This window comes from Lonchura striata, chromosome Z (genome assembly GCF_046129695.1).
Source record: "Lonchura striata isolate bLonStr1 chromosome Z, bLonStr1.mat, whole genome shotgun sequence".
NCBI classification, from domain to species: domain Eukaryota; kingdom Metazoa; phylum Chordata; class Aves; order Passeriformes; family Estrildidae; genus Lonchura; species Lonchura striata.
This window is the reverse complement of record NC_134642.1, coordinates 11,801,765-11,828,125: the sequence shown is the minus strand read 5'-3', so window position 1 is coordinate 11,828,125 and position 26,361 is coordinate 11,801,765. Positions and strand designations below refer to the sequence as shown.

At 41.3% G+C, this 26,361-nt stretch overlaps 1 protein-coding gene across 1 annotated transcript; it reads right to left on the bottom strand.

The window, feature by feature from the left end:
* Positions 1 to 6,551: 6,551 nt before the first annotated feature.
* SLC30A5 (solute carrier family 30 member 5) lies at positions 6,552 to 25,542 on the bottom strand. Its single transcript, XM_021531132.3, has 16 exons — positions 25,469 to 25,542; positions 25,186 to 25,308; positions 22,755 to 22,821; positions 21,458 to 21,543; positions 20,049 to 20,136; positions 19,237 to 19,324; positions 17,565 to 17,641; positions 16,222 to 16,392; positions 15,298 to 15,586; positions 14,737 to 14,945; positions 13,609 to 13,766; positions 12,868 to 12,997; positions 12,258 to 12,477; positions 10,698 to 10,924; positions 8,415 to 8,543; positions 6,552 to 7,823 (listed from the first exon to the last, which is right to left on the bottom strand). Exons 1-16 carry the CDS (start codon positions 25,540 to 25,542, stop codon positions 7,653 to 7,655), a joined length of 2,307 nt encoding a protein of 768 aa, XP_021386807.1. The 3' UTR covers positions 6,552 to 7,652.
* Between the last annotated feature and the right edge of the window lie 819 nt (positions 25,543 to 26,361).

Genomic DNA, 26,361 nt, shown 5'->3' with positions numbered 1-26,361 from the left:
TCTCCTACTCTCCTGGACCCTCTCTTAGAACTCTCTCGCTATTTCGCCCTACCCCCACTCCTTGGGGCCTGCTTCAAGCTGCGGCTGGCAGCTCCAAGCAGGGCCCCACAATAAACCGTATACCCTGAGCCCTGACTCAGAGATCTTTCATCTCCATCTGTCCCAAACATCCAGGACCAGCCCTCGCCTCAAGTTTTCAACAGAAAGACAGGTTGTCCTCAGGACAACTGTCCTGGGCTGGTAGATGTTGTCAGGGAGCAGAACAGCCCCTGTGTAACCCAGGAGGAAGCAGACCTGCTGAGCCACTTAGGTACTCACAAATCTATGGGACCAGATGGGATCTATCCCAGGGTGATGAGGGAGCTGGCAGATGAGCTTGTGAAGCAGCTCTCCATCATTTACCAACAGTCCTGGCTCACTGGTGAGGTCCAGAGGACTGGAAGCTGGCCAATGTGACACCCATTCACAGAAAGGGGTGGGGAGAAGGATCCAGGTAACTTCAGGCCGATCAGCCTGACCTTGGTGCCTGGCAAGATTATGGAACAGATCATCTTGAGTGCCATCACACAGCATTGGCCAGGGTATCAGACACAGCCAGCAGGGGTTTAGGAAGGGCAGGTAGTGCTTGACCAACCTGGTCTCCGTCTATGACCAGGTGACCTGCCTGGTGGATGCAGGAAAGGATATGGATATGTCTATTTGGACTTCAGCAGGCCCTTTGGCACTGTCTCCCACAGCACACTGCTGGAAAAGCTGCAGCCCACGGCTGGGACAGGAGCACTCAGTGCTGGGTTCAGAACTGGCTGCATGGCCGGGCCAGAGAGTGCTGGTGAGCAGTGCTGCATCCAGCTGGGGCCAGACACCAGTGGTGTCCTTCAGGACTCAGTGCTGGAGCAAGTTCTGTTTAGTATCTTTATCGATGACATGGATGAGGGGATTGAGCCCACCAGCAGTAAATCTGGAGGTGACACCGAGCTGGTAGGAAGGCTCTGCAAAGGGACCTGGATGTGCTGGATCAATGGGCCAAGTCCAACAACATGAAGCTTAACAAGACCTAGTTCTGAGTCTTACACTTTGGGCCCAGCAATCCCCTGCAGTGCTACAGGCTGGGGACAGAGTGGCTGGACAGTGGCCAGGCAGAAAGGGACATGGGGGTGCTGATTGACAGCCAACTGAACATCTGCACCTTGAGAACTGTGTCCAGTTCTGGGCCCCTCAATTTAGGAAGGATTTTGGGACACTTGAACATGTCCAGAGTAGGGCAACAAGGCTGGTGAAGGGCTTGGAACACAAGGCCTATGAAGAACAGCTAAGGGAGCTGGGGTGTTTGAGAGCTGAGGAAGCTGGTTGTTTCCTTTGAGAAATGGAAGCTTAGGGGAGACCTTATCACTCTCTACAACTGCCTGGTTGTAGTCAGGTGGGAGTCAGTCTCTTCTCCAGGCAAGCATTGACAGAACTAGAGAACACTGCTTTAAGCTGTGCTAGGGAAAGTTTAGATTAGATGTCAGAAAAAAATTCTTCACTGGAAGAGTGGCTGGGCACTGGAAATGGCTGTCCAGGGAGGCAGTCGACATGTCTCTTGATGTGTTTTAAGAAAGGACTGGATGTGGCACACAGTGCCATGGTTTAGTTGATGAGGAGGTGTTAGGTTAGGTCATAGGTAAGACTAGTTGATCTCAAAGGTCATTTCCAACCTAATTCACACTGTAAAAAAAGGCTAAAACAAGCTAGGACCAGGGCAAGAAGCAGACCTCAGCAGGCTGGAGCCAAAGCAAAAATATAAGATTCCAAAAGCCCCTCTAATCACCAAGCCTCAAATGCAAAAACACAGTCTCAAAAAAGCCACAAGCCAAAAACCCACACTCAGAGAGCAAATCTCAAAAAGCCTTGGGCACTTGTGACACAGTTACTTTTTATGCCCCTGGCTCCTCCCAAAGCCCATCTGCTGGCAGAAGACTATTGGGCCAATCCAACCTTTCGCCATCTGGTTGGAGAAGCCCCTCTGCGGAGTTCAGCGTCTCTTACTACATGTCCCATTGTGAGGAGAAGTCCTCCCGGACACAAGGCTTCTTCTAATTGCCTCCTACACGTGGCCCATGTGCACCCCTCCTCCACATGCCTCCGACAACCATGGTTGAGGGAAATGAAAACTAAATTGGCTCCTCACAATCAGGCATGTGTTTTCACACTGAATTGTGGTAAGATAGGCTCATGTCACAGGAGCAGATAAATAAAATTCCTTTCTAAAATGAAGACAGGTCTCAGCCAGGCTCAACTGCAGTACTCAAAAATTTTGAGCCATATTAACAAATTGCCACAGTTAAGTATTGCCTTTTCCAGATTCAATTTACAGTAACATCCATTCTCAACACTTCTGCAATCTTTGAAGCTCTTAGGCAGTACTGAGAGAGCAACTGAGAGAGAAGTCCAGAGCTTTCCTCTCCCTCTGGTGGATATGAATCTTTGAGCAAGTATGGTCAGCTGCATAGCTGAAGTCTCCAATATATGGGTGAAAAATCTCTTAATATTTGGTGGCAATGTAGATAGCTATGACACCAACCAGCTGCAACTTCACCTTGGAAACAGCATTGTCCTGTAGAAATAAGCAGTAGAGATTTATCTACATGACTTGGTTCAAAACACAGGTTTTCAAGATTTGTTATATGAAAGGATACTCATACCCACTTACACAGAATAACTATGCATCCTCTGTTACCTCTATTGACACCTGCAGGGGTGTTAGAAGGCCTTGAGTTCAAATCAGGGAGAGGCATAAGCAGTTTTGATGCATCAACTCACTGTTCATAGCCAAGAGTTTTTTGTAGTACATACAACTGAGAATTCAATGTCTTTTGTTGGTCATCTGTATTGTTAATGGTATGTCCAGCCATGTAGGGTGTTATTGACCAGCACTCGTGTTTTAGCCTAGGGTAAAATCCCTTTGTCAACTGACACATCCAGTCACTTCTTGATCACTTCCTGAGAGTGACTTTCCCACTTCCCTGGGCAGCCCATTCCAGTATCTGACTACTCTTTCAGTAAAGAAATTTTTCATGTCCAACCTGAACCTCCCGTGGCACAGCTTCTCGTGTCCTTATCCAGAAGCTTGGTACAGACATAACCCATGGGCATAGACCACAGCACACAATGTTTCTTTTCTCAGTAGAAATGGGTTAGAAACAGAACAGTATAGTATTAGTAGTTGATTGGTCTAACAATCAACATATCTTCGTATTATCAGTTCAGTTCAATCCTGTATTTTAAAGTTGAAGGAGGCTTACTAATGCCTCTGGAGAAATCATTGGTGAAAGTGAATCCCAGTTCCAAGGCAAGCCACACCTACAAGGACAGTTTACTGCAGATGTCATTAGATGCCTACCAACTTCCAGGTGTCTCAGGTAGTTGTAGATGTTCTTCACCTAGTTGCTACACGAGTTTAGGTCATTACTATTGTCCACGTCTGGGTCTTCAGACTCAAGGAAGATATTAGAAAAAGCCTGACATAGTATGTATCTTCTGCTGAATGACATTCATGTATTTCCATGGGGTGTGGAGACTGATGCTCTGACTGCAAGGAAATTCAGAAAATCATTGCTGTCAGCACCTCCCTCCACAGCCCAGTGTGGGCCAAGCTGCAATCCTGCAGCATGGAGCACTGCAGGCGCTCATGACCCCTATTTCAGGGCACCAGGGGAAGGCACGGCTCTGCTGCAGCGGCAGCCAAGCACAGGACCGGGGGAGGGGCACACAGTACAAAGAGACCGGGACTGGGACTGGCGGTGGGGCTGGGATGTAGGCTGGGACTCCGGGTTGGCGGTGCAAGTTTTCCGTGGCGAGAGCCTCCTGGTAACTATCCTCCCTGGGGCAGCGGCGTACTTGACACGGCTGCCCGTGGTCTCCCTTCAGCTTGGCGACTTGGCGGCTGGGCGCACCTTCGGCTCAGCCATGCAGTGCTGATGTCTCCCCATCGTGGGGGCGGTCGCAGTCCCATTCTTGGGGACGAGCTGTGCGCTCTTCTCTTTCGGGGGATGGGCTGCGGAGCGGGGCTGCAGGGGAGGGCGAGAGGAGGGCGGTCAGCGGGACGGCGCGTGTGGGTGTGCGCTGCACCGCCGCGCCCCGAGCCGCGGAACGGGGCAATCGGGGCAGCGCTGCAGGCAGCGCCGGCGGGCTGAACGGAGCCGGGCGAGAGCTCCGCACGGCTTCGCAGCCAAAGGGCCGTAGATGCGAAGCTGAGGGGCTTCACGGCTGCTCCCCTTCGCACTAGAGGGCTGAAGGGGAGCAGAGTGACGGAACCAACGGGCTGTCCCAGAAACGCGCAAACACCCATCGCCCTCCGCTCCAAGAGGAGACCGGGCTGCCCCTGGCGCAGCGGCGCGGGGCGCAGCGGCCGCCGCGCCCTCCGAGCCGCCGGGCGCCGCCGCTGGTTGGCCGCACATCGCCCGCACATCGCCCGCCGCGCCCCGCAGCTCGGCCCTGCTACGACTCCATGGCTTCTGCACCAAGGAATAAAACGTTACCGGAAAACACGAATTTTCTTCTTTATATACACACGTACTGCTTGCTTGGCGTTCATTCTAAGTATGTTTGAAGTGTTTTGTTGCAACTCTGCATACAGATCAGGTGACTCGATAGAACCTCCCCATGCCGTCCCAGTACTAAGACATTAATCAGCTGGCCTCCACCTGTGGTTTGAAAACCTGCCCACACAGCACAGTTCCAATACATCTTGTGGGGAATCCAATAATCTTTGGTAGATTATTGCCAGACTCAACAAGTTTAAGATGGATGTTGAATGATAGACAATGCTTATTGCCATAATCTTCCTGCCAGGAGAGCCAGGAAGAACACGGTGCATGTGCTAGGTAACATACAAAAACCTGCCAAATGCAAGCTAAGAGGTAGGTTTGCACTTGCCTGTCAAGTATACAGGTATGGGCTCATCTTCACTGCCATGATCACAGTACCAGCTGTTATGAACAATAAGATTTAAACTTTTGTGGAGATGTGGTTTGCAATGTATATACAAGGTTAAATGTTTTTGGTACAAGTAACAAGTTGTGATTGGGATGTAGGTAACAATGTATGTACAGGGTTAGGTGTTGTGGGTACGAGTAACAAATGGTGATTAGTTTTATTAAACGTCAGTACTGTTGTGCATGTATAAAAGGGGAGTGGAACCTGGGAGGAGATGCCAATCTTTGTGGAAGGGCAGGGAAGCTTCCAGAAGTATTGCACCTTGGAGCACAGCCACAGCTTGACTCAAGCTTCGAATAGAGACCAACCAATACGAGATGAGAATTCCAAAATTATTAGCAATCAACTTATTGGCCAATTAGCAATAGAGAAATAGATCACAGCACAGATCCTGAGCACCCCAATCAGGAGACATGAGAGACTTTAAAAGGCCTGGGGTGTCTGACACCCGAGTCTTTCCTCTGAAACGGTTTCCTTAGAAACATCCTTAGGTTACAATTACTGAGTTGTTGAAACAGACTGTTGACTAGCCGGAGGCTTTTGCTTCCAGTTGTTCAGTTTTTATTAAAGAGGCTTAATTGTTTTTAATTAACTGTCCTCCTTTTTTGTTACTTTAAAGTTTTGTTGTAAGCCTGACCCTATCACCAGCCACCTTGATTTGTTTTGGGTTCTGCTGCTGCAGCTGAAGTAGGAAATGGCCATTTGCTCAGAAGAAGCTATGGCAAGCACAAAGCTTTAAAATTATGTTAAGGTAAGGATTTAAAACACATAATCACCCCCCCTTTCATCATCATTTCATGTCACAATGGGGTTTGCTGAAATACCATCAAGTCTAGTACAATCACCTCAAAACAGGAGTGGTATATGTAAACATTAAGTGAAGCTTTTTGTTTGAGATTGGCTTCAAAACCAAAATACCACCCTAGTTTTAGACTGAGCATAATTGTAGCTTGTCAAGTGATGAACCTTCTGGAGGAGGCAAGATAAGAAAACCACTGCTAAATGTGTAAATGGGCAGAAAACAGGATTCAGCTTTGAGGAGGTGTCTGACTTTCCAGCACTGTCCCAAGACATGAGGGACTGCAATATATGTACTTTGTCTTCATCACTACACAAATGCAATGAAACTTCTAGAAGTTTTCTGACCACAGTTTTCTTAGTTAGTCTTGTACTGCAGAGAATGTTTTAACATACCTCGGGAGGAACTCCTTCAAGAGTAAGAAAAGAAGAAGTTGTATAAACAATCTGACAAGACAAGTAGAATGGCTCAAGGACATCCCTAACTGCATTCCTGGTAAATCTCTAATTACATCATTCCTTTTTCACTTTGTTCTGTCCTTCAATTTCACTAGCATCAAGTCTATTCTTATTATTATGGTATTTAAGAACCATTGAATACCAGAAACAAGGAAACAGTACAACAAAACAATGCTACCATGATACATGGGATAGTGAAAGATGTATTCGTTCTTGTAAACCACTGAATTAATTTCTTAAATGTTAAGGAAAATATTAATGTACTACAGACAAGAAGAGGGGGCACAAGAAGCCTGTGAACAGATGTAAGCACAACCACCTCTGAAGATGTATTTTATTACCCCACTGACAGGTTTTCACTAAACACATGGATTTGTTTTTTTGCAGTATTAAGTCCTCAACATCCATAATTCTTTCACTTTCCAGTCAAGAAGTCTCAATTTACTGTTCATTTTAGCAACTTGTCAAGACCAAGACTACTTTCGTAGTTTAACATTCTAAACCTGAACTTCTTCCCTAGGTAATACATGGTAATACAGTTGGCTACAGTACACCTGCAGCTGTCATAGTATTAATAAAAAAAATTGTGTAACGTACAGTATCTTGAAGAGATGAAGTTTAGCTGAGTGCTAGGATGCTCACTGATTTATTACTTCTAGACTTCAAATATTGCATTTGCATTTATTAATATAAAAAGTACAAAAAAAATTTTTAAGTGGTTTGAGTTATGATTCTGAGTCTTCCCAGGAAAAGGTGTTTTAATTTTTCTTTCCTTCCCTATTTCTCACTGTTAAATCTGTAGATTTTGCTTTTAAAAAAAAATAGTTCAATACAAATGTAAAGTGGTAACACATATTTGCTCTGGTGCATTAAGTGTAGAAATCAGATTTGTATGCTGAGACATAATATAAAAACTGTGTATTTCTGTTCTCTAACAAAGTATGCAAAACACACGACTTGATGTTTTTTAATCCCCATAATAAAGTGTTTTTTTCATTCCAAGAGTCTTCAAGCTAGCCTTGAAAGAAAGAAAAGCAGTGCCTAGTTGATTGCATTCCAGTATAAACTACTTCTATTTCCCACTGCTAATAAGAAATTAAAATACCGATCTTCCACACTTTAGAGAAAGTATGGAATATATCTGTGCTCATCTGCAAGCTTCAAGACTTCTGTTTAATAAACACCAAGTATAGTATATAAGATTTCAATTATTTTCACATTTACAGCAAGTACTCAAGTCCTTCTCATTTCCTTTATAAAAGCATCTCAATCCAATTAATAAAGATAGTACACTTACAAAAATTCAAATATATAGTACATTTGTTTCTGTACATGTATGTGCAAGATCACCCAGCAAAAATACAAATATGGAATCCATCAGCTTGACCATTTACATCTCCTTTGGCTAATACTAATTTGTATCACATGATGTAAGTACCATCTTTGTAGTATTTCATGGATTCTAGCTGCTGAGTCATTGCAAGGACATCCTGAAATCCTGTACTGAGTCCAGACATGTGTTGAAAATAAGCTTCTTTCTCCACTTGGACAGTTAAGTTGTTTACACCAGCATCTTTCAGAATTGCTGTGACCTGAACAGAATGGTACAGTCAACATTAGTACTGCACTTTACATGTATCTCACAGTAACTTGCAGTATGCTGGCTCTGCAATGCTGTAAAAAACCCCCATGTATCATTGTGAAGAATTCAATTCTCTGGAAAGCAAGGAATTGGTTTAGAGGGTATACCTTTGCAACTTCTACAAACTTGGTGACTGTCAGGGTCTTGCATAAGGAAATATACATCTTTTTAAGGAAAAGAAAAACCCATGGCACATAGGTAGTGGTAATCTGGTTTTAGACACGTGATTAGCAACCAGATATCCCTGCTGTTTATTCCCTGTTTTGCAGACCAGTTTTTACACTTCCCTTTCTTTCCTCAGACAGATGTAGTGCCACTGTGAATCAATGTTTTGGCAGATGTTCTAGCAAATAACTCTTTAAACGACTAATTTCAAGCTAGCAGGCAAGGGCCAGTACAGCATTAGAGACCAGCTCTGAAACAATAATGGAGAGCTACAAAAAACATCATACATGTCAGCTTGAAACTTCAGTCTGTGACCAAAAGGGAGATGCCGAGTAGGAAATGAAGGAATTAAGAGTGTAAAAACCTTGCACTGTACCTGCTGTACAATTCTCTGTTCCATCACATCTGATACCACTTGCACATGTATTGTGCCTGCCACAACAGTTGCAGAGTGACACCAAAAATGAGGATCTCTGTAGGATATAACTCCCTCTATTTTTTGAATCTGTAAAGAAATTTCATTAACAAAAGTTAAGTAATTTTAAACTTGTACATGGCTATTGGTGGATAATATTTCACAAGGAAACAAAACTATAGTACAGCTTTCCAACAAAGCTATATTCAGAAATATCTTGAACTGAAAGATTACCTTGCTACTACTGTAGAATTCTAGAAGGTAAAAGTCAAACCAAATAAAAACCCCAGAAGAGCAATGCTAAATAGGATGAGGGAAAAATCCCTGATTTAATGAACAGATCACAGGAACATAAATGGATAAACTAATCAGAATACTGGTCCAGCATCTACCAGGGCACTGTTTAGCAGCTATATTTAGTTACTACTGTTGAACTATTAAGAGACATAATTTATTTTCCATAATACATAATTTTTTCAAATTGACCTTTGTTCTGGATTGGCTGTCATGGTTTTTCAAAGCAGTTGATAAGGCACTGTATTTTGGATTTCTGCTTAAAACCGTTTTGATAACACACCAATGATTTGGCTATTACTGAACTGTTCAGGCTATTTCTTTTCCATCAGGCAGTTTCAAGGCTTTCTATTTTTCCCCTGTTAGCGTTCAGCAACACACATAATCACGGGATATGATTATATGCAGGTGCTTTTATTGAAGAGCTCTGTGAATCAGGGGTACCGACCCAAATCTGACTCCGACATGCCTTTCGAGCTGAACGTATTATATATTTTATTGTTCTATAACTTATATATTAATCATTAAGCTGATATTGTTCTATTGTATACATTGACTTTATTCAAGCATGAATTTCTTGTAATCTTTCTCAAGTCCCTGACCAGAGTTTCTCATGATTATTCTTATGATTAAACTGTAATTATATTTAATTACTAAACAATCATCACATCTAACAATTATATAATTTATCATATACTAGCTACACAGATGCAGTTCTAGCAAGTACAAGGCCTACAGTTTCCCAGGGTATTTTCCCAGGGCCTACTAAGCTTAATTTTCCTTCTAACCCCCAAATCACCAAGATTATAAAACCCTTTTACTATCACCCCCTTTGCCCTTGCCCTGGTGGGGATGGGCTGGGGATGGGCAAGAAGCAGGGAGGTGACACAGCCAGGGCAGCTGACCCAAGCTGTCCAGAGGGACACTGCACACCATGTAGCACCTTGCTCAGCAGTAAAAACTGGGGTAGAGGATGAAGGCGGGATTTTGGCTTCCAAGGTGACTGCTGTTTGGGGACTGCTTTTTTTTCTTTTTAAAACTGGTCTTCCTTCACCTCTCATATTGCTCCCAGGGTTTTTCTGCTTATGCTCCCATCCCACTGGCGGTGGTGGTGATAAAAGGAGGGGAGTGAGCAAGTGGCTGTATGGATGTCTGTCTGGCTGCTGGACAGGGTCAACCTAGAGCAAACACACTGTTTTATTGTGATGTAATTTTTAAAATGCTTTTCCTATGATATTTTAATCAATTGTTCTCAAAAAGTACTTCCTTTTTCTACAGTCTCTCAGAATTACTGTCTTCCCTCATCAAAAAGTGAAACCACACTTTGCATGTCACTTTCCTTTCACTATGTGACTATCTCCCAGACAATTTCCATTTGTTCATCTCTTTCTCATGCAGACAAGAACACGTTTTCCCATCTAGTAACTGACAGGACACCATAAGGACAGGACACCTTGAAACCTCTAGTAATGGCATCCTCAAAGAATTTTTAGTTCATTCTTTTACAAAGAGGAATTCTCCACACTGAGGTCCACATTAGATTCTGGGCAGGAACTTAAAATGAGGCAACAGCAAAGACTAGCCTCAAGGCAGATGCCGTACTGCACCAGACAGGAAGAGAACAGTCTAGAATGAGAAAATAATTAGAAATAACAGCTAAAGTTTTGTCATTCCACCTGTGGTACATTTACCAAACTGTTACCATACTTGTCTGAAATTATGGGCTACCCATAAAACCAAAAAACAGTGGAAGTCTTTTTAGCTGCAAACCAACTTTTATAGTTAGAACTAGTCATCTTGTCACTTCCCTGCAAAATCGATTTTAAACAACTTGAGACGTGAAGGTGTCTAAGAAAACAGAAGCTGTCTGACTGATCAGCTTGAGTTTAATAATCATTAAAAACAGTTACAGCTTTTTATGTTTGTATACAAAACCATTTATAATTGTACCTTTTCTAAAGCAGCATGCAGATCTTTCTCCTGTTCTGGAGGTATCCTCAACAAAAGCACTTGACAGGCATCTTTCAATAGTGGGATAACACTAAGAAAAATCAATGTAGCAATAAAGAGAGAGCAGAGCGGATCAGCTATGAGCCATCCAAATTGCTGAATAAATATTGTAGATACGATAACACCAACACTGCCAAGAGTGTCTGCTAACACATGCAGAAACACACCTAAAACCAAAACAAACAAAGTGATTAACAGTTCTGTCTAAAATGTATGTATATATTCAATAGCAGAAACTTAGTAAGGCTTACTAAGTATCCTCAAGCTAAACAGTCTTTACCTAACCTGGGACAAAATACAGAAAATATTTAGCTCTTCTAATGTTTAATTGCAAATTATTGTAGAAACAATTTTTAATCTATGGGCCAATGATCTCGGTAGGCATCCACAGACTAAAGTATACGTGAATAGTCTTACAGTTGTGAGATTTGTACAACATAATCATTTGACTCTGTATATAAGGACTGTATATAACAGAGAGTTAGAAGATCAGTGTACATTGCTTGCTAATGTGGACACACATGAATGTACTGGTTTTTTTTTTTGTATGCCAATTCTACTCCAGTTTTACAGAAGAATTGTCTTTGTGCTACTGCTATGAATCTTATACATTCTATTGCTTTAATTCTGAGTTCATTCTCAATGCATAGTCAATGGGCATAGAAAAATACTCTCCAACCATTGGTAACATTAGTGCTAGCTGGGAGTCAGGATTTTAAAGAATATCGAAACATGACTTAGGCAGACTTTAATAAATTACAGACATGATGAATATGAATAACCAGGATAACCACCTGAGTTAAGACATAACATATGAAACATGAGACTGTTCACCATATTCTGACAAGTTTACACAGAAAACACCATGTTAAAAGGATTTTTTTGTACACCAGTTGGTAACTACTTTCTAACTACTAGAAAAAATTCCCTAACTACTAGGGAAAAAATTCTATGCTGAACTTTCATATACAATGTCCTTCTCAGTTAGCTTCATGATTTCATATTTGAAAGCTTTTCTTTATCACTTTATCTTCTGAATCAGAAATAAAAGCATATTCTATGCTGCTCTGTATTTGTTCTCTTGCTTCTTATCCCCTTCCCAGTGTTTTTATAACCCGCTAACATGATTCCTAGAAGCATGGTAATGTCTTTATAGGCAGAGACCTTGTACCTTCACTTCCAGTTTTAACTTAGAAACAAGGACTTAAAGCATTTTGAGGATTGTTTACAGTGACCTTTTTTAATATTAGAGAGTACTATAGATTACTGCTTTTTATTGTTCCTTATGTATTACATACATAGGCACAGAAATATCTCACATTTCTTCAAATTAAATTCATAAATGGTTTGAGCAATTCCTGTATAGTGCATTTAATGCCTGTCAGATCACTCCTCAAGAGCATTTTTAGATTGAGGCATAATACTGTATGTCTGGTCCTGAAAATCTTCAGTCTCCTAGAAATCGCGTACATCACTTATGATTCAACAATCTGTACTTGCCTCTCATGTTGGTGTTCATGCCTCCTCCAGAAGATCCATGGGAATGTCCATGGCTGTGGCCATGGTCACTGTGGGAATGGCCGTGGCCGTGGCTGTGGCCGTGGTGAGAATGGCTGTGATCATGTGTGGGACAGCCTCCCCGAGAAGCCCCGTGGGAGTGCGCGTGGCTGAAGGCACAGATACCAACAAGGTTTACAATCAGCCCTCCAACAGAGACCGGCTGTGAGAGGGAGAAAAGTCTTTAACTTCACTGCATCCTCACAGTTATTCAAACTTGTTTTCTAGAACGTGGTAACCAAAACCACCATGCATTTAATTAAGGAAAAGCATGGAAGCTTACAACTTCTCTGGGCAACCTGTTCCAGTGCTTTACCACCTTCACAGTAAAGAATTCCTTCCTAATATCAAATTCATTCCTAATATCTGATCTATACCTGCCCTGCTTCAGTTTGAAGCCATTTCCCCTTGTCCACTAAATGCCCTGGCAAAAAATTCCTCTCCAGCTCTCCTGAAGACTCCCTTCAGGTACTGGAAGGACTACTACCCTGGAGATAAACATAAATTAACCATTAACTGCAAAACTACACGGAAACAGAAGGACAAAACTTACAGTTAGCATGTTTGTATCTATATCTGGAGGATCTACCAGTCTCGCCACTGATTCCATGAAGACAAAGAAAGCAATCACCATCAGAAAGAGGCCATTAATAAATCCAGAGAGAATTTCTACACGTCCATACCTGAAAGTAAACATATATACATTTGACAGTGAAGAATGGGTACTCTGAAACAATGTCAAAGTTATAATAAATAAAGTTGTAATTCTTTCAATACAGCATTAAGATTGCTGTGTTTTTTTCTCAATGTTACATAATCATGCCTCAGTTTCTGAGTTGTTTTCTTCTGATCAAGAGGAGGCGAGTTTCCAACTGTCCAAACTCCATTATAATAAAACAATGTAGAAGTATTCTCTTATATATACTACCCATTCAGGGCTTCAAGCTGCTAAATTCCTATGCAAACACATGAAGTTTAATTATATCAGCCACATCTAAATCTTCATATGAATACTGATTCTTAACACAGATTTCTGTTTGCCATAAATGCCTAGCATGAGGCAATTTCTAAAAAATATTCACAGTGATAAAAAGTTTTACTCATAGACATAAATGAAAGTTGCATTTTTTGCACAGATAAGAAGAGAATAACATGAGCATAAATGGAAGAGAAGAGACACAGCAAAAAACACAGAGAAGCAAGCATTATTAAAATATCCCATACATACCAGGACATTTTGAAGAGCAAGGAGAGTTAAGTTTCAAATAGATCTTAAAGATCCCAAGATACATACCCATATGAAAATATGCGAGTTGCTTTCCACCTTGTCATCAGAGCTGCAAAAAGCCCCATCACTAACGCGGAGCAATCAAAAAGCATGTGAAATCCATCAGAAATAAGACCAAGGCTATTGGTCCATACTCCATAAAAAAGCTCCACGAAAGTGAAAGCCTAAAACAAAGCAGAGTTTGGATTTTTCCTTAAATATTAACTTGTGTATTAATGTTTTGGTAGACAGAAGGATATTCTTTCCTAGAACACTCAGTATTTTTATAATATATTGTTCTAAGTATTTCTAGACCATTTTATCTCCCCTCCAATGAAATACATAATGCACCACAAGTCTATAAAGAGACTTTTTTGAATCTACTCTCCTTTCAGACTCACACATAAAAAACAATTTTAAACTGACATTCTGCAGACAAAATTCTAAGCATTTTATCATGAAAAATGCAAGAGCTCTGATCTGATACATTATTAGTGTAAAAAGTAATGCTGTCTATAAATTTGTTAATGCCAACATTTTCTTCACTAGTAAGTTGACTGTTTAAATCTCAAGAATTGGTTCTGAGAAAGGAAACATTTTTAATACATACATTTACCCTGTACATTTTACTATTATTAATCCATCTGCTTAAAACGTTTTTTCCAATCTTTCATATTCCACAGTGGAATTCCTTACAGTTAACACAGATACTTCAAGTTTCTCCCCTTATTTTCCTGAAGATCTTTGCAAAGGAGGTTATATCAGTTTTGCTTACTGCATCATCTTTTCCTATTCAAGAAAGAGAGAAGCTACAATAAAACTAGCCTGCTCCAGTATAACACTAATCAATCCCACACCTTCTTGTCCCCATCCTTATCAGTTTCACTGAGGCCTTATCAGTTTCACCTTATCTGCTGGCAACATGGAGGCATCTCAACCATAAACATACTACCATAGAAGTATTCAGTTACTAGTGTAACCCTTACACATAGAACCAGTGCTGCACTGTAACAACAAATCAGTGACCACTACTTAAATTACCCTGTCAAAGGTTACCTTCAAACAAATCAGTTATAGGAATCTTCTAAAGAGTAACTCTCTTTATTATATATGCACAATTGTGATTGGGTTTGAAGAAAAAAACCATGCACTTACCAGATTTAGGCACAAGAAGTAGAAGATCTGCCGAGAATCATACTCCTCAAGGATTTGTTTCAGTGACTCCTTAATAAACCGGGGCAATGACTGGGAGCTTTGCTGTAATGCATCACCCATGAAGTTATAGAGAGGAGTGCCTTCAGGGGAATAGCCTATAAGGGTACCCTTCTGCCCTTTCCTGGAGGGGGAGGACAGGATATTGGCAGCTGCAAGGAAAGTATTGAAGTTTTTGTTGCTGTTTCTAAGCTTCACAGCTATTTTATAATGTGTTTAATCAGCAAAGTTTACATGAAATTTTCAGGCAGCAAATTGACAACTTCATCTTGAGGTTTATTATTTGATTTCATTACTATATGAAATTAGATAATCACTTCCACAACAGATCGCATTCATTTTTTTTCTGTAGACATACAATGGAAGAGCGAAAAGCTACAGGCTGCCTTATTCAAAAGAATCCATAAAAGCTCAGCCAAAAGAATTCTGCACACCTCAATTTTCGGTTTGGCTTTCCAGTCATACAGACCACAGATTTACTGTAGTTTAGACAAGAATACGTACATAAAACAAAGAAGACAGCACTCACTACCACCCCTCCAGAAAGGACATGCTCTGTGCTTTCATGGTGTGGTGGCTTGTTCATAGCTCGAAGCTGATCTGTTATTGGATGCGTCCAAAAGTTTCCAAAAAGCAGTGCACTAATGAAAATAAGAAGGGATCCATATCGAGCACACGTGGAAGCTTCCATCTTCACAGAGCATATGGATTCTACGTAAAAATCCAGGATCACCACAAAGAAGATGACAGTTATGAAAGGCATGATGAGAGAAGACCAAGACTCTACTTTACTCTGCAAAAAGAAAAAAAAAATAAAATTCAAACATGACTGCTCACCAGAAGAGTGATTATATTTATAGCACTAAATGTAGTTCACTTGAATTACAAGTGTTTTCACTAATCCATAAAACATAAATACTGTTATATTTTCAATTTATCATATAAACACATCATTCCAGATATAAAAAGAGACATATATCTAAAATGTACTGAAGCACTTTATTTTAAATACTTTCATGTTTGTAAAAGGAATTTCATATACAATGCCATGGTTGCAATGGCCTATTCTCCCTATGCATGCAGGCATAATGAGTATTTTTTAAAATGACAATAAATGATCTGGTTCTTAGGGATAAAAGAACACTGTATTTATAAAGTCATTAACGCTTGTGCAATGTTAGTAGATGAACCCAAGATATAATATCTGAGCTAGAAGATGCAACACAGCTATTATATAAAACAGGAAATTAAAGTATCACACAGATAAAAAACAACTATAGAAGAAAAGCATAATGGAAATTTCAAACAAAGCTTACTATAAAAATAAAGACAGCAACACTGGTAATTTTAAAGATATTTTAAGGGAAAGATTTAAATTGCCATTCACAAGCATTAAAAAAAGATTTATTTTTGTACTTAGTATCTTACCTCTGTCGTCAGAGAGAGAACAATAACCCATGGGCACAAGAGAAGGACGGAAACAAGATGAGACAAAGCTTGAAGACGCTTGGCTCCACCTACATCTACAGAGAGTTTTCGGGATGCCATGTGAAAACCAACCTTGCAGCACAATGCCAGTACCAGAAGCAGTACTCCACCCTGGAAACATAACTAGATTCCATTAGCATTTCTTAAGTACCAAAAGCCTCACTCCAAACACATTGATACTTACAAGGAGAAAATATTAATGTGTTTTCCTTAACCTGGAAAGAAAAGCCAAAACTAGGATATTTCCTGTAATTTTTACTCTAGCTACAAACAGTAACATAGCATACACAGTTGTGCCTTAGCACTATTCACAACAGCCTGAGTAGAATTTTAAAATTCTCAATAGTGTTAATTGGCATACACCATCAGCAAAATTGTAGCAAACAGCATCTGAGGAAGAAGAAAAAAATCACTCAAAGTTTTCCCATCTTCCATTACTAAAAGTGTGTTGAAAGCATCCATAAAGCCCCAAAGACTTACATTATCTTCTCCTCCAGACCCTTCATAACCTTTTCATCCACTTTGAACACATTCTATTTCTTCACAATATAATCTTTCAAAATTTTTCTTTAAATGAATTATAAGATACACAGCATCTCATCTCCCTTATATCACTCTTGGTTTTTAGCACCATTATCCAGGCTAATATTTGATTTATTTTTATAATAATACATTTTCAGCTGCTCCATATTTTTTCCTGTTTTAGTCCTCAATTAAACCACTTTAGCAAGACTAAGCTAACACAACTCAATCAGCCAGTTCAAACCCACACAGTCAGATTATGACATTCAGCTATTCATATTACCAGTTACCATGGGACTATCTTATTGAGAAGTATCAGAATCTGTGTCTTCAAATACAAATATAATGTAAAGGAAAGACTAAGGAAAGCTAAAGATGCAGAAACAAAACACAGGCCCCAAAAGTAAGTAGTGGTTTGTAGGCAAAGCCCTATAAACACCCAGAACACTGATGACAGAATATTTCATGGTAATTCTAATGAGACTTGTTAGGCTATACATTACATACATTATGATAAACTAAGTCCTTATCAGCTATAGAGATTGAATAGTGTACAGTTTGGCTTGCTGTATTGAAGCTCTTCATACTCATTTTGCGTCATATTCATTTTGCATCAGTGTGCAAAAATTAAAGTGCTAGCTCAGTTCCAATATGGGGTGGGGATGTTCAACCTTTTAGTTTTGATTCAGGCTTGGATTAGCTGTGATGTAGTTAAATTCTTACCTTCAAAACTTAAAGATTGTAAAATACAGGTTATTTACCTTGTGATCTGCAACACCCAGAAAAGCAATGATTGTATACAGAACATGAGTAAGAGCACTGTCATGATGCCCCTCAGCTAAATAAAAAATTAAGGAAGAGTTTAATTAGATTTTTTTTTAACCAAGAACAAGAACAGGCAAAGGTAGCAGAACACAGAAAGCAAACTGAGCTTTATGGTGTGTTGGCATGTGCAGGACAACCAGAGATGAGGCCCAACCATCAGTAGGGGTTTGTGAAAGACTGACCAACCTGATTTGCTATAGTGAAGTGACCTGCCAAGCGAATGAAGGAAAAGCTGTGGGTGCATGGACTTCAGGGCTGCATGGATGTGTTGGACACCATTTCCTACATGATCTTCCCAGAGAAACCAGCTGCTCCTGGCTTGGGCAGTTACACTGTTCACTGGGTAAAAAACTGCCTGGATGGCTGGGCCCAGAGAGTGGTGGTGAGCAGTTACATCCAGCTGGTGTTCAGTCACCAGTGCTGTTCCCCAGGGCTCAGTACTGGGGCCAGTCCTGTTTGTATCTTCACCAATGATCTCATGGAGTGACCCTCAGGCAGTGTGCAGGTGACACCAAGCTGGGTGGGAGTGCTGATCTGCTGGAGGGCAGGAAGGCTCTGCAGAGGGGTCTGGGCAGGCTGGATCATGGCCTGAGGCCAATGGTGCGAAGTACAACAAGGCCAGTGCTGGTCCTGCCCTTGGGTCACAGCAACCCCAGGCAGCTCCACAGGCTGGGACAGAGGGGCTGGAAAGCTGCCCAGTAGAAAAGGACCTGGGAGTGGCTGAACATGAGCCAGTGAATGCCCAGTGTGACTGGCAGGAGGACAGCAATTATTGTCTCCCTGTAGTGGACACTGGTGAGGCCACACCTCAAATCCTGTATTTAGTTTTGGGCCCCTAAGTACAAGAAGACACTGTGGTGCTGAGGTGTGTTCAGAGAAGGGCAGCAGAGCTGGGGAGCACTTGCAAGGAGCAGCTAATGGACGTGGGGGTGTTTAGTTGGGGGTGTTTAGTCTGGAGAAAAGGAGGCTCATGGCAGATCTACAACTCTCAACTATCACACTCTACAACTATCTGACAGCACGTTGAATCCAGGTAGGGGTCAGTTTTTTCCTGACAGGACAAGAAGAAATGGCCTTAAGTCACATCAGGTATTAGTATTGAGCACACTGAGTATTAGAAAGAATTATCAGGCATTGAAACAGGCCACCCAAGGAAGTGGCTGAATGAACATCCCTGGTGGTGGCTCTTAAAAGACATACAGATGTAGCTCTTTGGGATGTGATTTTGTGATGGGCTTGGCAGTGCTGGGTGAACAGTTGGACTTGACCATCTTAAGGTACCTTCCAATCCAGGCCATTCCATTACTCTGTTTTATAACTCTACTCACTGAAAACTAAGTAAATTCATCAATAAGGTTCCAGAATACACCATTTACATAATTCCATGTTCTTATTCTTCCTTTGGAAAGTTTACTTTCACTTTGTTTGTTTTTACTACCCATCTGCAGATGTACTACCTTTTGTCAGTACACTATGATGAGATTATCAATTGAAAACTAACTTCAAAATCACTTCTAATTATAATTTAATTCAGTACACTCAATTTCACTTTTTCTTCTGCTCCAGTGGTCAGAGTCACTTGCTCTTTCACATAACAAGAAAGGATACGATGTTCTGCTATTTTAGCCATGAGGTCGTCATTATCAAAAAGTAGTAAGCAGATGATAGCTATGATGAAAAATGCAGCACCTCTTGTCTGTAAAATAAACCCAAACAAAAATTAAACAACCAAACAACAAAAAACCCCAACTATTTCTAAATTGCTACAACAGATTACTGCAAGAAAATCCATGAGATTGGGTCTCTCCTTCCCTGGTTCCTGTTCAATGTAAATGTACTTCAGTAAGAAAACCATTAAAGAAATCCCTATTATTTTTAAAAAAGTGACCTTGACAATATAATTTCACTTTTTTTTTTTGCTTTACAGACTTATTGGATAACTCAAGATAGATCACCACTGCAGCAAGCTAGATACTAGTATCTTACGAACTTTAAATGCAATTACTTTCTTCATGATGTCTTTCTGCCTGCCAGAATGCACTGCTACTTCAGCCTGATGATTTAGTATTTCATAGCATCAATGAGCTACAAACAAGATCTGTACAAACTGCAGATTTTGTCTTACAGAACCTAAAGGCTAAAGAACTATGCAAAGACAATGAGAAAGAACAGTTCAAAAGCTCTTTTGTCAGGAAAGGACAGAGACAGCTACAAAATCCCAGCTCTCAGAGCTTTCACCACCCAGACTTTAACCACTGCAAGTAGTACATCTTAAAATTTTACCACTAATTAAACTAAAAAAGTGCATTTTCTATGAACGTGGATCCACATTCATAGAAACAGTTTGTTCCAGGTAAAGAAGTACTCAAATTTATAAGATTTAGTATGTTTTACATTTGGTAAAAGAGATTTTTAAATACCTTTGCTGGTCCTCCACCTGAGCTTGTGAACAAGACACTAAGGAATGACAGCACAACCACATCACTGTGCTCAAACAGTAATAATGTCCTATAAAAAATGAAATACTCAATTTACAGTGAGTTTACCTCAGAACCTTGATATACACTATTTCAGGTAAAATTAGTGACACAACAAAAATTCATCCTATGATTACAACAGCAGGTTTAAACAATTCAAAAGAAAAAACACAAATCAATTTGCCTTCACCAGCAATAGATCTAGCTGCAGACAACTATACATGTTACAAAACAGGAACTTCCTAATTCAAGTAAGAGATTAAAATTATTCATACATGGATAAGTTTTAATTATATTTTCTTCTAGCAACACAAGATACCAACTTGCCCAAGATGGAATTATTATTCCCACTACAATACCTCCTCTAAACCAATTTCTGCTCCCAGAGAAAAAAAAGATGTCCTGTGTTGTACTCCTGTGTCCTGTTCATTGAGGTGCTGATGACCTAGTAGCTTATGCCACCTCAAAACCTCTTAATGGCTGAAAATAAAAAATTCTAGCTTCCATGCTATATCCTTCAGACAGCAGAGGCTAACTACCACACTATATCGACAGTTTCCTGAGCAGAACATGAAAGCAATTATTGCTGTCAAGTTCACCAAATGCTTTTGCAATCCTCTGCATAGCAATACAACATGGTTTAACCCATTTAACTGGTTCTGATTGGGAAGATTGCCAACATCCAGAAAGACACAGGAGTATAAACTACATTAATATAATTAATCACAGTATTATTACTCTTAGGTATGCCTTCTCCTATGTAGATGATAAAAATTCACCTTCATAAAATATATAATTTAAGGCTTTACTTTTCTCTCTAGAGTAAAACATACTTTCCAATACATTAACCTTCATTTTTGGAAGACTAGCTACTCTTTCATAGTTACTCAGTCAGTAGTACTAACACACAGCACAAATGGTTTTACCTGTATATGCACTAATGTTACCAATTTCAACACAGAGCACACAGTCAACCAGACAAGTGCAGAAACTGATTCTAGTCACCTGTCAAAGGAATACCAGCTGCTCCCATTAGCCATCAAGCCATGAACTCCAAACAGGTAAACACACAGTTGGCATTACATTAATGAAAGCAAGGAGCAATAAAATGCACTAAGTGACCTTGTTATCAAGTGTTTAGGCACTATCTGGTAGAAGAAATTTACCAGTTCCACATAAATTATATGTACTTTTTCCCAAGCACCCACGGTTTCACAGGAAAATTCCTAAGTCTTTGCATATATCTCAAATGGCTAGCAGCATGGTCTGATAGACAGAAAGCAAAAAACAAAGGAGCAAGACAGGGAAGGATCACAGAAGAGAACCAGTATTTACAGTAGATATATATTTACCTCAGTGGTCCACAAAGAGTAAGGCCAAAAAACCACAAGAGTGAAATGATACATCCAACAACAGCATGCTTAAAAATTTTGATCCACTACAAAAGAAAGATATTTCATTAATATTTTCTCCAGTTTCAAAATAAACACTCTATTACTAGCATTGTTTTAGCACAATACTTGTAAAATTGAGGGAGAACATGTGCTTTTTAAGTTCTATAAATATAATTTAAAGTACGATTATCTTCTTAGATACTTTGCCAGGCAACTAAGATTTATTTGTACATACTATGAACCAGAATTTTTTTCTACTGCAGTAGTAAATTCTGTAACATTGTCTGAGTTCTCTTCAAGAAAAAGCCGAAAAATGGTTGAAAAAAATCAAGTCCACTTCCCTATTTTGTAATCTATTGTATATATTGGATAAACAGAAAAAGAACTAAATAAAATGTACAAATTGAGGCTAAGACATTACGCCTACAAATATTTATGTGTGTTTTATATTCTTTCTTCAGGAAGCAGGCTGTAATTCAGATAGTCAATACTTTATTAACTTCAGATGCAAGTTTTAGAAGAAATTAATTCTGGAAATATGCTAAACAAGGTGAAGCACCTACAAAAAACGTAACACCTTCAAAATCCAGAATATGAAATATTTTAGCAAAAGCAAAACCATATATGGACAGATTTTTCTGAACTCAAATCAAAGATGCCATTTATTCCTGTTCGCAATTTTAAAATTCTGCTATATGCATCTAGTCATGAAAGCAGTTGACACAAGGAACACTTTGAGGCTATCCTTCAGATTCTTGTCTACTTAGTGCATGCACTAGATCAAGCTTTTGCACACACAGTTACATAAACCCAAGATGAATACGAAGCAGGTGAAGGGATACTGTGAAATCACCAGGTCTGATGAGCAGTTAGATTAGGCCCTTATCACGTGCAGATGGGACTCTTCTGTTCTGAGTGACAGGACTGGAGCATTTTCACATTCTGGCAGAAATTGCCTAACTGCCCAGGTCAGCTAAGTAAACTGAGCTCTTTTTGAAAATCCACTCTTTACAGCAGATGCTGGCTTGGCAATAAGGACCAGCCTCTTCTCTCAAAAGAAGCTGACAAAAGCTAAGAATGCTGAATGTTTCAGCCCACAAGGCATTGCATTAGCTGTATATCTCTGTATACCTCTAGAACCTGTAACCACATATTCTAAGTGGAGTAATCTTTGTTCACCTTTCAATTTTGGCAAGAGCCATATTGCCAAGAATATTTACAAAGATGCGAGTCACTCCTACTTATGTCAACTCACCTGACGCTTGGTTACCACTTTGCCAGAAGAAAATGGTTTTTGAAACAAAACCATAAAAATAGCAGACCTGTCAAAAGGAGATTAGTTTATTAGCAGTCAGCTTTCCATTCAAACCAGATCTAAACAATGAAGTTTTTGATATCTGGCTCAGTTTACAAAATGGTTTCCTCTACATTTTATCCATTAACAGGCCACATTGACAACAGTCACTGGTTTTATTTTCCCTGCTGCATTACCAGCATCAGTTACCAGACTACAGTGATGATAAGTGAACTTCAGTTTTGGTCAGCTTCAAATGCCAGCTCTTGAGAGAACAGTTAATGATAAATCGACTTGTGATTTACAAAAATCAAAATAACTGACCTCAGCAGTTTTGAAGAGAAATAATACTCTGATTTTTATTAGCAACATAGATGTACAAAAAGGCTTAATCATATACAGAATGCTGAATATACAATTCTGTAGGAACAGAAGACACAGCACACAACTTCTTCAAGTGGGATCAAAAGTGATGGGCAAAAATACCTATGCACTAGAGAAGTCCATAAATGTACATGAATATGAAATAAAAGGAAAAAATGAAATTCCATATGTTCCAACTTTGTCAATTTTATTACAGAAATGCTCTTGCGTATCTCATCTGGAAAATATGAAGCAGGATTTTGTCTGCAAAGATTGGTTCTGTGTATTTGCTATCAGTTTTCATACCTCACCCCTTAATCTGGGAACACCAGCAGCTGAATCCCACAAGAATTTCAGGAATACAAACTATAAAGAAGAAAGCTTATCTTCTACACCCTTGCTAACAAAATTTGGACATGCCTGAGTGTCCTGGTTTCAGCTTGGACCGAGATAAATTTTTCACAGGAGCTGCTTCTCCAGCACTACTGCTAGTGCAGGGCTGTTTTGGGTTCAGTGTGAGAACAATGCTGGTAACACAGTTCTGGCAGTTCCTTAGTGCCGCTTATCCGAAGTAAAGGACTTCAGGGTTTCTGGCAGCACGTAGGTGCACAAGTTGGGAGGCAGCACAGCCAGGAGACCTGGCCTGAACAGGCCAAAGGGCTGTTCCATATCATAAATACCATGTCCTCAGAATATAAACGGGGGGAGCTATCCACATGGGGTCTGACTGTGGTTTGGGGATGGGCTGGGTATCATAATTGTGTGTTGAGCAGTTGCATTGTGCATCACTTCCTTTTATTACTCTATTTTGCTTACTAACTTACTAATAATTTATTAGCTTATTAATTTCAATTATTCAACTCTTCTTATCACAACTCATGAATTTTATCTTTTCTTTTCCTCCTGATTCTCCTCCCCAGCCCCCTGGTGTGGGGGAAGGTGAGAGCACATTTGTGTGAACTGGATTGCCAGCTGGAGCACCAGTCATACCATGACCAACATCACTGTCAGCACTGTCAGAACAGACGCAACTTTGAAGTTGGAAAAACACCGAAGTTTCTCGAGGGCAGAAAGGCCTTGCAGAGACATGTGAAAACACCAGAAAACTGGACAACTGTCAATGATAAATGAGCAAGTGCTGATTCTCCATCTGTGGTGGGGTAACCCTACTTGTATGCACAAAGCCAGTGCACAAAGGCTGGGTGGCAGCCCCACAGAAAGAAATCTGGAGGTCTGGGTTGATGGAAAGTTGAATATGGGTCAACAAAAAGGGTCAGCTGTATCCTGGGGTGCATTTGCATTCAAGCACAGCATCACCAGCTGCGCAAGAAAGATGACTGTCCTGCTCTGCAGTGCAGTGATGGGGTCTCAGCCAGGTCCTGTGTGCAGTTTCAGGTGCCTCTGCTTCAGAAGGACATCAAACTGTTAGACTGCATCTGCGGGAGGCAGCCAAGATGGTGTAAGGTCTCAAGAGCAAGAAGAGCATCTAAGGTTGCTTGGTTTGCTCAGCTTAGAGAAGGCTGAGGGGTGACCTCATGGCACCTTCTTCACTGGAGGGACGGGGAGGAAGAGATGTTAATGGTGACCAGTGACAGGGCATGAGAGGGAATGCCACTGCATCAGGGTAAATTCACACTGTGCATTATGGAAAGGTTCTTCACTAAGAAGGTGGCCAGTCACCATACTGTCTCCCTAGGAGGGTCACAGCTCCAAACCTGTCAGAGCTCAAGGAGTATCTGGAGAACAATCTTGATCATACATTTCAGTTTCAGGCAGTTGTGTGAGGAGCAGAGAGCTGGACTCAATGGACCTTATGGGTCATTTCTAATTTGAGATATTGCAAGACACTGAAATTACAGTGAACAGAAACGTGAAGCAAAACCACTGCTATTAACAGAGCACTTCTTGGATTCATTATTATGCCTTCTCTTCGAGTAAACGATAACAACATAATAACAAGCTCGACGCTGTCAAAGAACACCCAAAGTGTTACGCGTGGGGGACAGGGCTCCACCCGCCGCACACTCACCCCAGCTGCACTACGAAGATAAACTGCACGAGGTGGACCGCTTTCAGAAGATCATAGGATTCAAACAGCCCCACGGCTTTCAGAACCTTGGCGAAGCACAGCAGCACGATGTAGCGAGTCAGCCTGCAGAAGGAGAGAGGCCGGTTCGCACCTGCCACGCTGCCACCCGGGCCCGGGCCGGGCCCGCTCCCGGCAGGGCGGGGAGCTGTGCCCCGAGGAAGGGACGGACGGGCCGCCCGCAGAGCGGGGCCGGCAGAGCGGCCGCTCCCCCCGCCGCCGTTACCGGGCGCTGGGCACATCCACCGGCCCCAGCGCGCCGCCGGCGGCCAGGGCCTGCCCGCCGTACGGCTGCTCCATGGCGGCACGGAGGGAGCAGCTCCGGCGGGGAACGGCTGCGAGCGCTCACGAGGAGCTTGCGCACGGCCTGCCTGCCCTGCTCCGGGAGCGCCGCATCGCCCGCGGGCAGCGCGGCCAGGCGGGAACGAGGGGAACGGGAACGGGGAACGGGAACGGGAACGGGAACGGGAACGGGAACGGGAACGGGAAATACGCGAGGCAGAGCTGCCGCCGCGCCTGCGCGGGAGCAGTGCGCAGGCGCGGCGGGGCCGGCGCTGCCAGGGCAGCGGCTCGCTCCCCTCGTGGCGCGGCGGTGGTAGAGGGGTTTTATTTTTTTTCTCTCTTTAATGCGAATCGTTTTGTTTCGTGTTATTAGGGCGCAGAGCCAAGTATCAGGAGACGATTTCTATATGGAACGCTTCCAATGTCCAACTGAAACATGGGAAACCTGAGGCGGAAGATAGGAAATGTCCATAATGTGAGCTAGCTTCTCTCTTCCAGCCATGCAGCAAGCTCTCTTGGTTTTGGTTCCCAACACTTGATTTTGGTACATAGTTCAGCACTGAGGCAGGGAAAAGAAATCAAGATTGTACTGATGTATTGAGTTAGCTGAGCAATGGTAGCTGCATATTGGATTTCTTTGAAACACAGATTTGGATAGATTTTAACTAGGAAGAGATGAAGAGATAGGAGAACAGAGGGGTATGACTGCTGGCAAATGAAATTTTTAGAATTCTCTGGTCAAAAACCAAAGGTTTTAAAAACTTATTTACAGATTTTTGTATTATTCTCACAGTAGGTGAAGATCTCAGCATGTCAAGCATAAACCTCTTAAATGAA